Below are 14,912 nucleotides of genomic sequence, written 5' to 3'. Positions count from 1 at the left end.
TTGCGCGTTGAAAAAAGTTTGAAATGGAGATTTCGAACCGGAGCAAAAAAGTTGCATCCGAACCCAATGGCTGAAAAAAACAATCTAAGGATGAAGTCGATGCCCATGCGCACTATCGTCCAAGGGAGGAGTCACCTATCTCGTGACTACAAAGACTTCTTCCAAGACAACAACAACTTGCAGGCATCCGAGCCCAACACCAGATTGCGATCTAATGCAAGTGTGTGATCTGCAGCTCATATGCCTCGAACACTATATTCTGATAGTGATTTCTAGCCACAGATTCCTTACCTTTTGAATATTCCCCCAGGCGTCAGATTTGATCCAGAAACTTTTCAGTAGTACTTCAGCACGCAGTGTTGGCACCATGTGGTTCCACACTGACGCTGTTTTGCTCTGGAGATGACAAGGCTATATAGGCATCACTCCCGCGCGCGGACATCAGTTCCTTCTTTTCTGTGCCAATAGATGCGGACCCAGAGCTCCCTGTTGTCTCGTTGAGACTCCCTTTACCTCTACAAAATTGTAGAACAGTGTGCAAGGTAAACGTCAACTATCAAGACAACACGTTTTAAACCATGAGGAACTGTTGGAAACAAATGTCTATGACAAACCCTCATCAGGTTTGCTTAAGGTACCTGGAGTCAAGCCATGACTTTGAGGCCTCCAGCAATTGCTCATCGATGAACCAGAAGGCCATCCGAGACTGCGAGGTGAAACTCTACATGGCCAAGCAATAGAAGAGTCTGTGATGAGACTGCTCCCATTCATAACCTCAATCCTGGTTCTGTTCAAGATCCAGAAGTCAGATGAGTCATTCCATGGTTCATTCTTTGACGCCATACTTCTTGATATCACGTCCGAACTTGGTTGACCTCAGAGTCTGTTCTGCAACTTGTTCTCGCACACCCCGAGTTTCTGGAGCCATCAAAGAGTCCAGTGAAATCATGTTCCAACTTTATTTGAAGATCTCTGACCTGTTCTTGCCCAGGTTATACAGGATGGTCATGACACGGGCAAGTTCACAATTTGTACCACCTTGGACACCATAGAGTCCATTGGCCGGGCCACTGGCACTAGTGTTGCCCATTTGCCACAACTCTTGCCTGCGGTCCACCAGTTTTTCAGTAGATGTCCAGTCATCCCAAAATGACGTGCCACTCGTGGGGGCTCACCTGTTTGGGGACAAGGTAGACTCTGCTCTTGAGCTGTTCAAGGAAAGCAGGTCCACTGCACGCTACCTAGGCGCACCTGCACCACCTCTCCAGCCGCATTGGCCCTACCGCTATTTTCACAACTTCAGTAGAGGTACCCCATACTGCAGGCCATTATAACCTCCAGAAGGAGCCAAGCAGTTTTGTAGTCAAGGCCATGGTACCCACCACCCCCGCACTTAAGGTTAATGGGCAAGACAATCCACTACCACCCCTGCAGCCCCACCTGCCAAACCTATTTAGTATGCCCTTAGTGGTGAACATCCACCCAGTAGGAGGCAGAATTTGACAATTATTGCCAGGTTGGCAAGCCATACCCTCGGACAGGTGGGTCCTGCAAATTGTTTGGGGAGGATATGCCCTACTTTTTATTCTCTCACCGCCGCACCTTCTACTGTCCATCCAGCGACTGACGAAGGACCATCTCCCTAATATGCAGCAGGAAGTGCTAGCCATTTTGGTCAAAGGGGCTAGTGAGGGGGAGGCCGTACCAAAATTAGGCCATGATTTTTATTCACACTACTTTCTGGTGCCCAAAATGGATGGAGACCTTCATTCTATTTTAGACCAGTGCCCTCCCAACACCTTCCTCCAGAAGGGGAAATTCAAACTGCTCACTCTGACCCAGGTCTTTTCTGCCCTCAACAGGATGGTGGTGTTGAATGTGCAGGACACCTATTTCCAAATACCTGTCCTGCAGGTCCATCACCGCTACCTGCGCTTCGTGGTGAGACATGAACTTTTTCAGTTCACTGTGCTGTCCTTTGGTCTCAACACTGCGCTCAGATGTTCACCAAAGTGATAGCGGTAATGACAGCACACCTTCGGTGGTCAGGAGTGCCAGTCTTCCCCTAACTCGACGACTTGCGGTTGAAGGAGGGCCCACCTCAGGCAGTCGTCAACCACCTCCAGACTACAGCAAACCTCCAGTCAACTTTGGGATTCACTATCAACATGTTAAAGTCACATCTGACTCCTTCTCAGATGCTCCCCTTTATTGGAGCCATTCTGGACACTATTCAGTTTCATACCTTTCTCCCAGGAAAGACATACAGCCTATGATCTCAATCTTTCAGTCTCGGTCCTGGAGTTTAGTGAGGTCGACTCTGAGGTTTCTAGGACTGATGGCCTCCTACTATTTGAGCACACCAGGTGGCATATGCAGGCTCTGCAGTGGGATCTGCGGGATCTGTAGTTTCAGTGGCCCAACATCAAGGTGATCTCTCCAACCAAGTTCAGATTTCAGAGGAGACTGCAAAATATCTGCAGTGGTGGTTACTAGACCATGACTGGATCAGCGGCAGACTCCTCTCCCCTACTCCACCCAGAGCTGACAGTGATGACCGATTCACTGTTTCTGGGTTCGGGTGGCCACCTGGGAGAGGTGGAGATCAGAGGTCGATGGTCTCCAGCTGAGTCTAGGGTCCACATCAACCTTCTGGAGTTGAGGACCATGCACTTGATGTTGAAAGCCTTTCTTTCATCCATCAAAGAGAGACTGGCATAGGTGCTCACGGACACCACCACCATCTGGTACTAAAACAAGCAGGGCGGCGTGGGCGCGGATACTACTCTTGCCCCGAGTTTTCTCGAAGATCAGGACTGACCAGCCCCAAGTTATTCTAGTGGCTCTGGACTGGACACGTAGTTGTATCCAAAACTTCTAGGCTTGACCATCTGTCCTCCAATCAGGCTGCCCCTCTGGGAGGATCTGCTGTTGCAGCAGCTGGGCAGGATTCTGCACCCGGGCCTTCACAATCTTCACTTTCATGATTGGAGACTAAGCTACTACATCTGACCACTTTTACCCTTCCTCCGGAGGTGGCTGATGTCATCTTGGCAAACAGGTGCCCCTCGACATAAGCTTTATAAGCCTGATGTTGAGACACATTTGTGGCTTGGTGCAGTGCTCGGCAGATAGACCCCCTTAAGGCAAAGTTATCTGAGGTTTTTAATTTGTTTTGCTCCTATCCCGCCAATGCTTTGCTCTGGGCACAGTTAAAGGGTACCTTTCAGCTCTGTTGGTTTTTTTGTGGTTATTGAATCATTCGTCATTGTTTTAAGTCTCCAGCTGTTAAGCTTTTTTGAAAGGTTTACAACATTTGTTTCCTCCTCCATTTGTCACACCATTGTGGGGCTTTACCTTAGTCCTTACATTTCATAAGTGCCACTCCCTTCTAGACAATTCACAGCTGCTCTTTTCAGCTTGTTACCCACAAGACAGTGTTCCTCATCACCATAACGTTGAGGTGGTATGCGAGTGAGGTTTAAGCTCTCCGAGTAAACCTGCCATACGCCACCTTCTTCCCAGGCAACCCGGAGTCCCTGTCCTGGACATTTATTAGATAGCTGCGTGAACATCCTTCCATACGTTCACAAACCACATTGTCTGGACAGTCAGGTTTACTGAGAGGGGTATTCTGCCAGCATAAGACTTTCCAATTGGAGTCCACCTCCCAAATAAGTACTGCTTTGGTATCTATCCAAATCCGGACACTATTGAAAGCAACTGACGTCGGCATGAGGGAGTGGCACCTATATAGGCTCCACATTTAATTTCTAGAGTGAAACGGCGTCAGTGCGGAACCAGATAGTGCCATCTACCGGCGCACAGAGGTACTGCTGAAAAGTTTCTGAATTCAGTCTGATGCATGGGGGAATATCCAAAAGGTGAGGATTCTGCGGCTAGATAAGAGTCTCTACCAGAAAGAGTATTACTAAAGGTAAGTAACTTGTTCTTCGTTTCCAAAAGCTGTAAGTGGATTTTGTACAAACCTGATGTCATAGACAGATTGAGGTCTGACAAAGCTTATATTACTCTCTGAACAAATTGGGTTTTTTACCTCCATATATCAGAGAATTCAACATAGAATTTGAAAATGGAATTGTCTTTGATTGGCTCTTGGTCGCTTGATCCTCATCATCTGCTAGATGAAATGTAATAAGATTCATTTGCAGTCTTATTATAAAGATAAGTAGAGTGAAAGATGCCATCAGCAAATGGGTCTTTTGAACCACACGGCATAAATGGGCTGCTTTATTTAAAAGCAAAGAATTGTTTATGAGAGAGTTTAAAGTTGCTCTGGACAGGGAAAGCCTACTCCCATTTCTTCTTAAAAATGGCATTACTAATTTAAAGGATCTTAGTTGGCACTGACACTTTTACTGTCAGCAGATTATGCAATGAAATAAAACATATGAAAATTCAACCATGGTTACATCAGATAAAGGGACCCTCATCAATCATCGAACCAAAAGTGACACACTTCACTTTTTTCCTCTGGTTAAAAAAAAACACTGCTGCCATTACTCTTGGGAAAACGTGGGCAAAATCTAAACAGAATTCAAGAATTACATACTATACGTTCTCACCCCACTCCATTTCCAAAGCCTTTTTGAAGAGGAAGCTAAGTTAGCTTGTGAAAATACACATTATTATGATATATCACAGAAGGCTAGTCTATCTGTTGCAGGGATTCTATGATCAGTGCTAAAGTTGTCATCTTGAAATGTATACACAATTTGTGACCATTGAACAGAACCACTATCGGAATAGTATGCATAATCGAAGAGTTTATCTCTGCTGTAAATAATCCCTACCAATTAATATTGCAACCCTTTCCATTGCATCCAACAGAAGAAGCTTCTGAACTTCCAAAAACAGATGTTCATTAGAAGGATGATGACAAAAAAAATATTAGGAGGGTGGGGAATGGTTAGTGGTGGTAAAAAAACATTTTTCACCACCTCCAAAACCCAAAGGTCTTTGGCAATAGTTTCCTTATGATGCAAATACAATGAGACTCTAGACTTCACCAGAGTCAGATCTTGGCTACTGACAAAGTAACATCTGACTTACATAGTCAATTCTATGTTTAGTGTCTGTGGCACAAGGTTTGGAGTAAATGAATTTCACTCTTGTTAGCCTTTTCTACTGAAGTATGATGGCTAGAAAGCATGGTTATGTACCTCTAAAAAAAAAAAGGAAATGGTCTGTGGTGTATTTTAAAGGAAATACCCAATAGTGGATTCACCAGCACTGCACCATTCTTACGTTTAGTAAGAATCTTGTCTTTGGGGAGTTTAAATCGCAGTATCCTATGAAGCGGAAATCTGGAATGCTATGTTACCAAACAGAAGAGTCAAAGCTAAGCTTGGTATCTCATAACTTATGCAAAAGGTATTTTACTGTTTCTGCTTTATCATGGTCCGGGGCATTGCACTATTTCTACCCCTCCTTCACATCTTTTATTGGGAGCGGGTGCTAGGTGGAAGATTCAAGATACATGAATAAGCAGGATACTGGATGGACACGGTATGGAACTGAATGGTAAAGTTGCCTCCTGAGTGGAGGGAGCACTGTATCTGAGAGGGTCAATTGTGAGGCTATGTACGCAACTATGGCTCTGGACGGCTGAGGTGAGGGGCTTGTTGTGGGACTGCAGTAGTGGGTGGACGATTGGTGGTGTCAGTGTTGCTTTGGGTATGAGTTATGGTATTCCAAGTCAGGTAGCCAAATCATGTAGTCAGTGGACTGTGGAGCTCCCTGGTGGAGTTATGGAAGGAAGAGAAGAATGTGCATTGTGTTTGTTCTCAGAGGCATATCAGTATATTTACCTGCAATGCAGTTGAATTCCACAATTAGACTGCCCGGTTCATTGCCCTTTAATACTTTCTGCACTTCTAGCTGCAGCACAAGGCAGATATTTCGGATATTCTCTTCTATTTTGGCAATATTATTAATCTTGCCTTTTGCAATACCTCTAACCAGCAGACAGTGAACATCCTGCATGTGGAATAAAGAAAAAACAGAAAACTTATTTAATCTTTTATTCGAAAAAGAGAAAAACATAACCCTTTTATGAACTTTTCTTTTGGTAACCAATATAATTTTGATCATCAAATACTTTATTATTTTTATATGTTATTAATTACTTACAGCTTGTTCATGGTTACAAAATAAACCATTTGAACTAGTTACAGGTATTTCCATCACCAAAAACATCGGCAGAATTTACACAAATATTTCAATATTAGAACAGTGTTATATTGTAGTCTGCCCTTATTGTTTATATCCCACATAGTTTATAATGCTCATCACCAAGAAAGCAAGGAGTAAACAGATAATTATTGTATTTGCAATGAATGAACACAATATTCTAAAAGAGACTCTAATATTCGCAAAAGTCTACAGTAATTCATTACATAAACTGTACTTCCTATTGGTAGATGAAAGATCCCACCACGCCTAATTACCACTGATAGAAGTAGCTGCCCAAATCTAATTTGCATGTTCGTCTTAATTTTCAATGGGGCATATAAGTTGGACTTCCATGCTGCAGTAAGATGTTTGAATGGTTATGGTACAGCTCTAAAGAAGGAAAATGCTACTTAGCAGTATGCATCTGTTCTTGGCATGTAGAGCTGCAGAGTTGTATACTATGCACAGTTTGGCACTGGCTGTGTGTCAAGAAAATCTCTGTTCGAGGCATATGAGCTGCAGATTGTACACTATGCATAGATCGCCATCTGGTGTTTGGCTTGGATGTTTGCATGTTGTTTGTGTCTTCGAAGAAGTCTTTGTAGTCACAAGGTTGGTGACTCCTCTTTCGGTCGACAGTGCGCATGGGCATCGGCTCCATCTTTAGATTGTTTTTGCTACTTAGGGTTAGATGGAGTAGTGAGAAATAGAAAGATGTCCATGTGTAATGTATCTAAGTAAGATAACACTGGAACAGATAGAGGTATCCGGGGATGCGGGTGGGCGTGTACAACTCTGCAGCTCTACATGCCAAGAACAGATGCATACTGGTAAGTAGCATTTTCCGTTCGAGGCATATGAGCTGCAGATTGTACACTATGCATAGACTATACAGCAGTTACCTCCTTAGCCGTGGCTACATGTAGCTGTTGCAGTAGTTTGAAATAGTGTTCTTAATACAGCCTGGCCCACACTAGCTTGTTGTTTTGTCTGCACATCTACACAATAGTGTTTTGTGAAGGTGTGTGGTGTAACCCAAGTTGCTGCTTTGAAAATGTTATCTAAGGTAATGTTCCATAAGAATGCCATAGAAGCCCCTGTTTGCGTGTAGAATGAGCTCTAGGGAAAATGGTTAATGTGCGTTTGGCTTTCATGTAGCATATTTGTATACATTTCACAATCCACCTTGCAATTCCTGTTTTAGATATAGGATTGCCTTTATGCGGTGGCGAAAAAGCCATAAAATGTTGTTTGGTTTTCCGCAAAGATTTTGTTCTTTCAATGTAGTAGAGTATTGCTCTTTTAACGTCTAATGTGTGAAGAGCTCGTTCTGCCACTGAGTCTGGTTGAGGAAAAAATACCGGTAGTTCGACCGACTGGTTTAGGTGAAATGCAGATACTACTTTGGGTAGGAACTTTGGGTTAGTTCTAAGAACCAATTTTTTATGATGGATTTGTAAAAATGGTCCTTGAATGGTTAATGCCTGGAGTTCACTTACTCTTCTGAGAGATATGATAGAAATCGGAAAGGCTACTTTCCAAGTGAGAAATTGTAGCTCACATTTGTGGAGGGGTTCAAAGGGAGGACCCATCAATCTAGTAAGGACTATATTAAGGTTCCACACTGGAGAGGGTGGGGCTCTTGGTGGAATTATTCTTTTAAGTCCTTCCATGAAAGCTTTGATAGCAGGAACTCTAAACAAAGACAAATGTTGTCTGTTTTGTAGGTATGCTGCTATAGCGGCTAAATGTAACCTAATAGATGTATACGCTAGGTTACATTGTTATAGATGTAGTAGATAGCAGATGATGTTTTGAATGGAAGCGTCTAGCGGATTGAGATTGATCTTGTTGTACGTGCAGTAAATGATGAATCTCTTCCATTTTGTCGCATAGCATGCCCTTGTTGTAGGGCGTCTGGCTTCCTTGATGATATTCATATAGTCTGGTGGGAGGTTGAGGTAGCCAAACTCTAAGACCTCCGTAGCCAGATCGCAAGGTTGAGTTGATTGGGATCTGGGTGTCTTATCTCTCCATGGTTCTGAGTGAGAAGCTTGGGTGACAGGTGTACCTTTTGATGCGGTACTACTGATAGTTCTAGCAGAGTTGTGAACCATGGTTGCCTTGCCCATGTTGGAGCAACTAGGATCAATGTGAGCGAATGTTGTTTGAATTTCCGCACCACTAACAGAATGAGTGGGAGAGGCGGAAAAGCGTAAGCAAATTTGTTTGACCAATTCATCCATAGCGCATTGCCTTTGGACAATGGGTGTGGATACCTGGATGCGAAGTTTGGACATTTTGCGTTTTGGTGTGTGGCAAACAAATCTATCTCTGGGTGTCCCCACTGTTGAAAGAATGGGAGAAGAACTTAAGGATGAAGTTCCCATTCGTGGATCTGTTGTGCTTGACGGCTGAGCAGATCCGCAATCTGATTGTGTATCCCTGGTAAGTGTTCTGCCAGGAGGTATATGTTTTGCAGAATGGCCCATCTGCATATGCTTTGCATTAAGCGCAATAGCTGTAGGGAGTGTGCCCCCCCTTTCTTCTGTATGTAATACATTGCTATCATGTTGTCTGTGCAGATCAGGACAGCTTTGCCTAGGAGGTGCAGCTGAAAAGATTTCAGTGCTAGGAATATTGCTAACAATTCCAGGTAGTTGATGTGGAATTGTTTTTGTTGGGGGGTCCAGATATCTTGAATGGTATGGGTTTGAAGATGCGCTCCCCAGCCGGTGAGCGATGCGTCTGTTAGCACGATCTGTGGAACTGACTCGAGGAACGGCCACCCTTTGGAAAGGTTCTGTGTGTTCCACCTTTGCAGAGAGCGGTGGGTACGGTCGTCCACCAACACCAGATCTGTTAGCTGACCTTGAGCCTGGTTCCACTGAGATGCTAGGCATTTCTGTAATGGACTCATTTGTAATCTTGCATGAGGAACGAGAAAAATGCAAGAGGCCATCATCCCTATTAGTTGCATGAACACTCTTGCTGGAAGTGAGTGTTGTGGCTGAAAGTTTTGAATTAATGTTTGCATAGCAATTATACAGACTGGGTTGGGATATGCTAGTGCTGTGGAGGTATTTATTGTAGCCCCCGGATATTGTTGTGTTTTGGACGGTTGGAGATGGGATTTGCCCTGATTTAGTGTGAATCCCAGACTGTGAAGCAGTTGTATGGTACGGAGTGTGTGTTGAACACAGCTGCTGTGAGACTTTGCTTTTATGAGCCAGTCGTCCAGATAAGGGAGGACATGAATGTGTTGTCTTCTTAAATGGGCTGCAACCACTGCGAGGCACTTGGTGAAAACTCTGGGTGCCGTGGTGACTCCGAATGCTAGGACTTTGAACTGGTAGTGTTGGCCATCTACCACAAATTTGAGATATTTCCTGTGAGCGGGATGAATGGGAATGTGAAGTAGGCGTCCTTTAGATCCAGGGTGGAGAGAAAGTCCCCTTGCTGGAGTAGAGGAAGCACTTGTTGCAAGGTGACCATGTGGAGGTGGTCTGATTGGATGTAAAATTTAGCGGACTGAGGTCCAATATTGGCCTGAGAGAGCCGTCCTTTTTCGGAATGAGAAAATAGAGGGATTAGATCACTGTGCCTTGATGGGGCAAGGGAACCGGCTCTAGTGCATGTTTTTGTAATAGTGCAAGAACCTCCTGTTTGAGAAGCGTTAGATGTTCTGTTGACATTGGACGCTGTTTGGGAGGAATGTTGGGAGGGGTAGAAGTGAGTTCCAGGCAATAACCATACTGGATAATTTGTCTTACCCACCTGTCTGTTGTGATGGAGTCCCAGACAGGTATGACCTATGAGAGGCGCTCCCCGACAGGAGTGGAATGGTCGGGGGGAAACGCTGGGAAGTCACTGTTTGGTGCTAGGGGAGCTGCGGGTGTTATTACCCCTGCCTCTGCCCTCATTGTTATTTCCCCTGTAACCTCCCCTGGAGTATCCTCTAGAAAAGGAACCCTGGTTGGGACTTTTGTAGGATGAGGACGGGTGCTCTGGTGTATTTGTTTTGGAGCCTGCTCTAGAGATGGAACTCCGAAAGGATCCTCTGTTAGAGGGTGATTGTAATGCTCCCATAGACTTGGCAGTCTCCGTATCCTTCTTTATTGTTTCTAAAGATGTGTCCACTGCAGGACCAAAAAGGTGTTGCTGGTCAAAAGGCTGGTTCTGGATGGTATTTTGTACCTCCTGTTTAAAGCCAGACGCCCTGAGCAAGGCATATCTGCGTAGCAAAACACTGGTATTTATTGCGCGGGACGGGGTGTCTGCTGCGTCGAGCGTGCACTTTATGGAAGTATTTGTAATTAACTTGCCTTCCTGTATAAGGTTGTTGGCTTTGTCCTTATACTGCTGTGGGAGGTGTTGAATGAGCTTTTCCAGCTCATCATAGTGAGCCCGTTCATACCTTGCTAGAAGGGCTTGTGTGTTTACTATCTTCCATGAGTTGGCAGCTTGAGATGCCATGCACTTGCCTGATGCGTCCAATAACTTAGATTCCTTGTCAGGAGATGGTGTGTCACCTGATCCCTGAGAGTTTGCCCATTTGCGCGCATTGGCTACGACTAGGGAATCTAACGGGAGTTGACCCTTGATGTAAATGGGGTCAGAAGGAGCTACTATATATTTTTTGTCTACTCTGGGGTTAAGAACCCTAGCGCTAACTGGGTCTTTGAACACCTCAGGAGCGTGTCTAAGAAGACCTTTAAGCATTGGTAGTACCTGTGTAGACCTTTGTGGTTGATCAAAGGTCTCTAACAGAAAGTCCTCCTCCACAGGGTCTGAATGTAGTTTGACTCCATGGTAAGTTGCGGCCCTATTAACTAACTGGGCAAAACCCACATTGTCATCTGGTGGAGATAGTTTTGAGGGGTAGTAGTCTGGATCATTGTTAAGATCCGGATCAGTATTGTAGTCATGCCATGTAGATGGTTCCTGTGGGGGATCATTAGGATCGTCAGTGTCTAGTAGCACTACATCTTCGTCTTCTTACCCATCCACCTGGATCGTCACTATCCTCTGGTTGTGGAGAATGTGGTGGCGAAATAAGTAAATTAGGGTTGACTGGTGGGGGGGGTGAAGGTGGTGGTGAAGTGTTAGTAGCTATGTGAATCTTTTTGAGAGGAACTGGTGCATGTGGTAACTGCTCTGGTTTCCTCTTTTTAGGTAGCTTGGTAACTATATGACCAGTCTTTGGGTGAATCAAAATGGTAGTTTGCTTTGGATCGGGGAGAAAAAGTTCTTCGGTATCGAAGGTTTTCTTTGGCGTGGAAGATTTATCCTTAAACACTGGTGTTGACTGTTTAGGGGCAATGTCCGGTATAGAAGTCTTTCTCGGTTCCGAGATCTTTGGAGCGGGTTGTTTCTGCTCCGGAGGTGTTTGTTTGAGAGGTTTCCCCTTTGATGTTTTCGGCTCCGACTTCTTCGGTGTCGAAGGCTTATCTGTGTGCTTCGGCGCCGAGGTCTTATCAGGTTGCTTCTCTGCCGAGGTCTTGTCCGGCTGCTCCAGTGCCGAGCTTTTATCTGGCTGCTTCGGTGCCGAGCTTTTGTCCGGCTGTTTCGGTGCTGAGGGGTCTTTTGCCGGTTTCGGCGTCAAATGTTTCTCCGGTGCCGACGGCGGAGGGCATGGCATCTCGGGTGACTTAGCCTTCGGTGCTGTGGTTTTTCGGGACCGGGTGGTTAGCTCGAGGCGGAAGGCTTTTCTCTGTCCTTCGGCGCTGGGCCCGGAGGTGGGGCGCTCGAAGATTTTGGTCGGTGTGAACCTGAGCCCGGGGGCGAAGGTGTCACCGGAGCCTTTGGTTGGGGCTTGGGTGGGGCGGGGGTCTCGGTACTCACATCCCGCTGCACCGGTGTGATGTCATCTTTGGCGTCGGAGTCGTCTGCTTCGGAGACCGGGACCTGCTCTTCTTCTGGTTCCTGAAGGCTGTCGGGACCTGGATGGAAGATGTCTGGGATGAACCTGTGCCTCGGGACATCTCGTGGCGTCAAGCTCGTTGATCCCAGATAGTCGTCTTAGATTTGAAGGAAAGGCAAGCCTCGCAGTCATCGGCAAGCCTCACAGTCATCCTCTCAATGTTCTGGAGAGAGGCACAGATTGCAGACGGGATGGAGGTCCGAATGTGTGGGAATTTAACACCATACTGGGGACATTTTTTAAAGGGAGTCCGTTCCATCGACGTCCGTCGCTACCGGCGTGGGTAGGCCCAACGCCCCGCGTCGATGTTCACCGATGTCGAAGATTTTCAAGGTTTTAAGTTGAGGGTGCGTCGAAGTAACACGATCGAAACAATACTGTCGGTTAGCTTGTGATTGTGCGTAGAAATGGGGTTCGATAACGACACCGACCCGGAGCGCAGCAAGTCACATCCGAACCCGATGGCGGAAAAAAACAATCTAAGGATGGAGCCGATGCCCATGCGCACTGTCGACCGAAGGAGGAGTCACCAACCTTGTGACTACAAAGACTTCTTCGAAGACACAAACAACATGCAAACATCCAAGCCAAACACCAGATGGCGATCTATGCATAGTGTACAATCTGCAGCTCATATGCCTCGAACAGAGATTTTCTTGACACACAGCCAGTGCCAAACTGGGCCTTTAAGACCAGTAGAGATTGTGGCAATGGGAACGAGGCTGGGCCACCAAAACTGACTACAGGCGTATCAATGGCATGATAACCTCTAATCAAGGAGCACAGTAATAAGTAATAAAACTGAACAATTGTAATTATAACTATGACGTTAATTATGCAAATAAAATTGTGAGCTTTTCATAGATGGTATAGGTAGTTTGCAGGGCACCTTGCTGTTGAAGTAGATACCAAATTCCAGAGGCGAATACCCTCAATACACCAACTGTCCTTACACCTGATGCGACCAAACACCATAACTTGACACTTGTCCTAGTTTCACTTCAGAGCATAACCAGACCATGCTTCAAGTGATCTCAGAAGCCCGTTTGGGTGAAGTCACTGAGTAGCAGATCGTGTGCGTAATAAAGAGCACCAACCCTTCATGACCCCAAGTTAGGGAAGCACATTAGTAAGGAATTGGGAACAGTGTCTACATTTCTGACCTAATAAAGACTGATGGTTGAATGATCGCTAATACAGGGAATAGCGGGCCTCGTACCTATGGCAGGGCTTAGAAGAACAGCAAATGAGTGAGCCTCCCTAACCGGCTCCCATCTTTCTACAAATGACTTATCTCCAATTCCAGGGCCTATACCAGGTACACTAACTCAGCTCAGACTGACACGCGATAGATGACCACCAAATCCATATCATGTTATTTGGTTAGATTTAAATTATTAGAACATGACCATTTGCTAATATTACCTGTATGTAAATAAAAAGATGCTTGCAAAGACCCTTGAGAAATGACTGCTGAGTTAATTTAAGATTGTAGTATTTTGTCAAAATTGTGGAATGTGAGATTATTACTGTTTAACATGAATACGTTTGTAGTCACATATGTAAAGTAAAAAAGAGTCGGTACTAAAATGCAACACTGGCACATTCCAAGCTCAATAGGGATTGCATCAGTTATTAAAGACAAGCCACAATTACAAAATGTGGCCATGCGGTAAGGTGTATTCCACTGAGTAAGCATACTAACGCATTGGTAAGGCCCATTTCCAAAAGCTTTTCTCAAAGTAGAGCTCAATCTAAACATTTAAAGCCATGGAAAAATGGTAGTATTTGCACAGTTTTTGCTATTATCACTTGGCTAACCATGAATGCTAGCATTGTGTGTCATCAATATTCCTTCCCAAAACAGTCTGTGTAGCCGGTACCAGTTCTTTTCCATCTTTTAAGAGACACAATTCCACAGCTAACAATATCCTGGAGTATATTTTCACAGACAGAAAAATGCATGAAAAGCAGTTGGTAATATGATGGATTATAATTGTTGCTGCACTTTAATAGTGGGATCAAGATCTCTGCCTTCCAGTCCTGTGAGGGTCTTAAAATAGTTTGAGAAAGTATCATTATACTTGAGACATAAGCCCAATTCTGGAAGAGTTTGGATCTGCATAAACCTGACATCCAAACCAAAGGGTTTCAGAGTGTGAGGACTGATCTCCTAAGTTTTTTTGACCTGCCCATTTCTTTCGAAAGGACTTAAATGTGGGGCAAGGAATACATGACGTACGGTGGAAGGAAAATGCCACTTACCCAGTATGTATCTGTTCTTGGCATATAGAGCTGTAGAGTCATATGCTTTTGCATAGATCGCCATCTAGTGTTGGGTCCGGTTGTTTGCACTTTGTTTTTCTTCGAAGAAGTTTTTCCAGTAACGAGGTAGGTGACTCCTCCTTTTGGTGATAGTGCGCATGGCCATCAACTCCATTGTTAGATTGTTTTCCCGCAGAGGGTGATAATGGAGTTAGTAAGAGTAGTAAGAAGGAAATGTCCATAAATGCATGTATCTAAGTAAAATGTTACTGCAACAGGTATAGGTACCTAGGGAGGCGGGGGCGCATATGTCTCTACAGCTCTACATGCCAAGAACAGATGCATACTGGGTAAGTAGCATTTTCCGTTCGAGGCATATGAGCTGTAGATCATATGCTGTGCATAGACTACATAGCAGTTATCTCCCAAAGCGGTGGCTAACCTGTATCTGTTGCAGTGGTCTAAAATAGTGTACGTTAAACTGCCTGGCCCACTCTAGCTTGTTGTCTTGCTAACACATCTACACAAT

General features: G+C 44.9%; 1 protein-coding gene across 3 annotated transcripts in view; it reads right to left on the bottom strand.

Annotated features, from left to right (window-relative positions):
- The window catches only part of LOC146832875 (E3 ubiquitin-protein ligase DTX3L-like), a 570,028-nt gene that overhangs the window by 302,438 nt on the left and 252,678 nt on the right, over positions 1 to 14,912 (bottom strand). For all 3 annotated transcript variants that reach the window (XM_085600299.1, XM_085600298.1, XM_085600297.1), the window contains exon 5: positions 5,832 to 6,000. In XM_085600299.1, the coding sequence (XP_085456425.1) occupies positions 5,832 to 6,000 (169 nt within the window). The remainder of the gene's footprint in view (positions 1 to 5,831; positions 6,001 to 14,912) is intronic.

This window comes from Triturus cristatus, chromosome 4_2 (genome assembly GCF_964204655.1).
Source record: "Triturus cristatus chromosome 4_2, aTriCri1.1, whole genome shotgun sequence".
In the NCBI taxonomy this organism is placed as follows: domain Eukaryota; kingdom Metazoa; phylum Chordata; class Amphibia; order Caudata; family Salamandridae; genus Triturus; species Triturus cristatus.
Note: the sequence above shows the minus strand (reverse complement) of the source record. Positions and strands in the feature narration are given on the sequence as shown.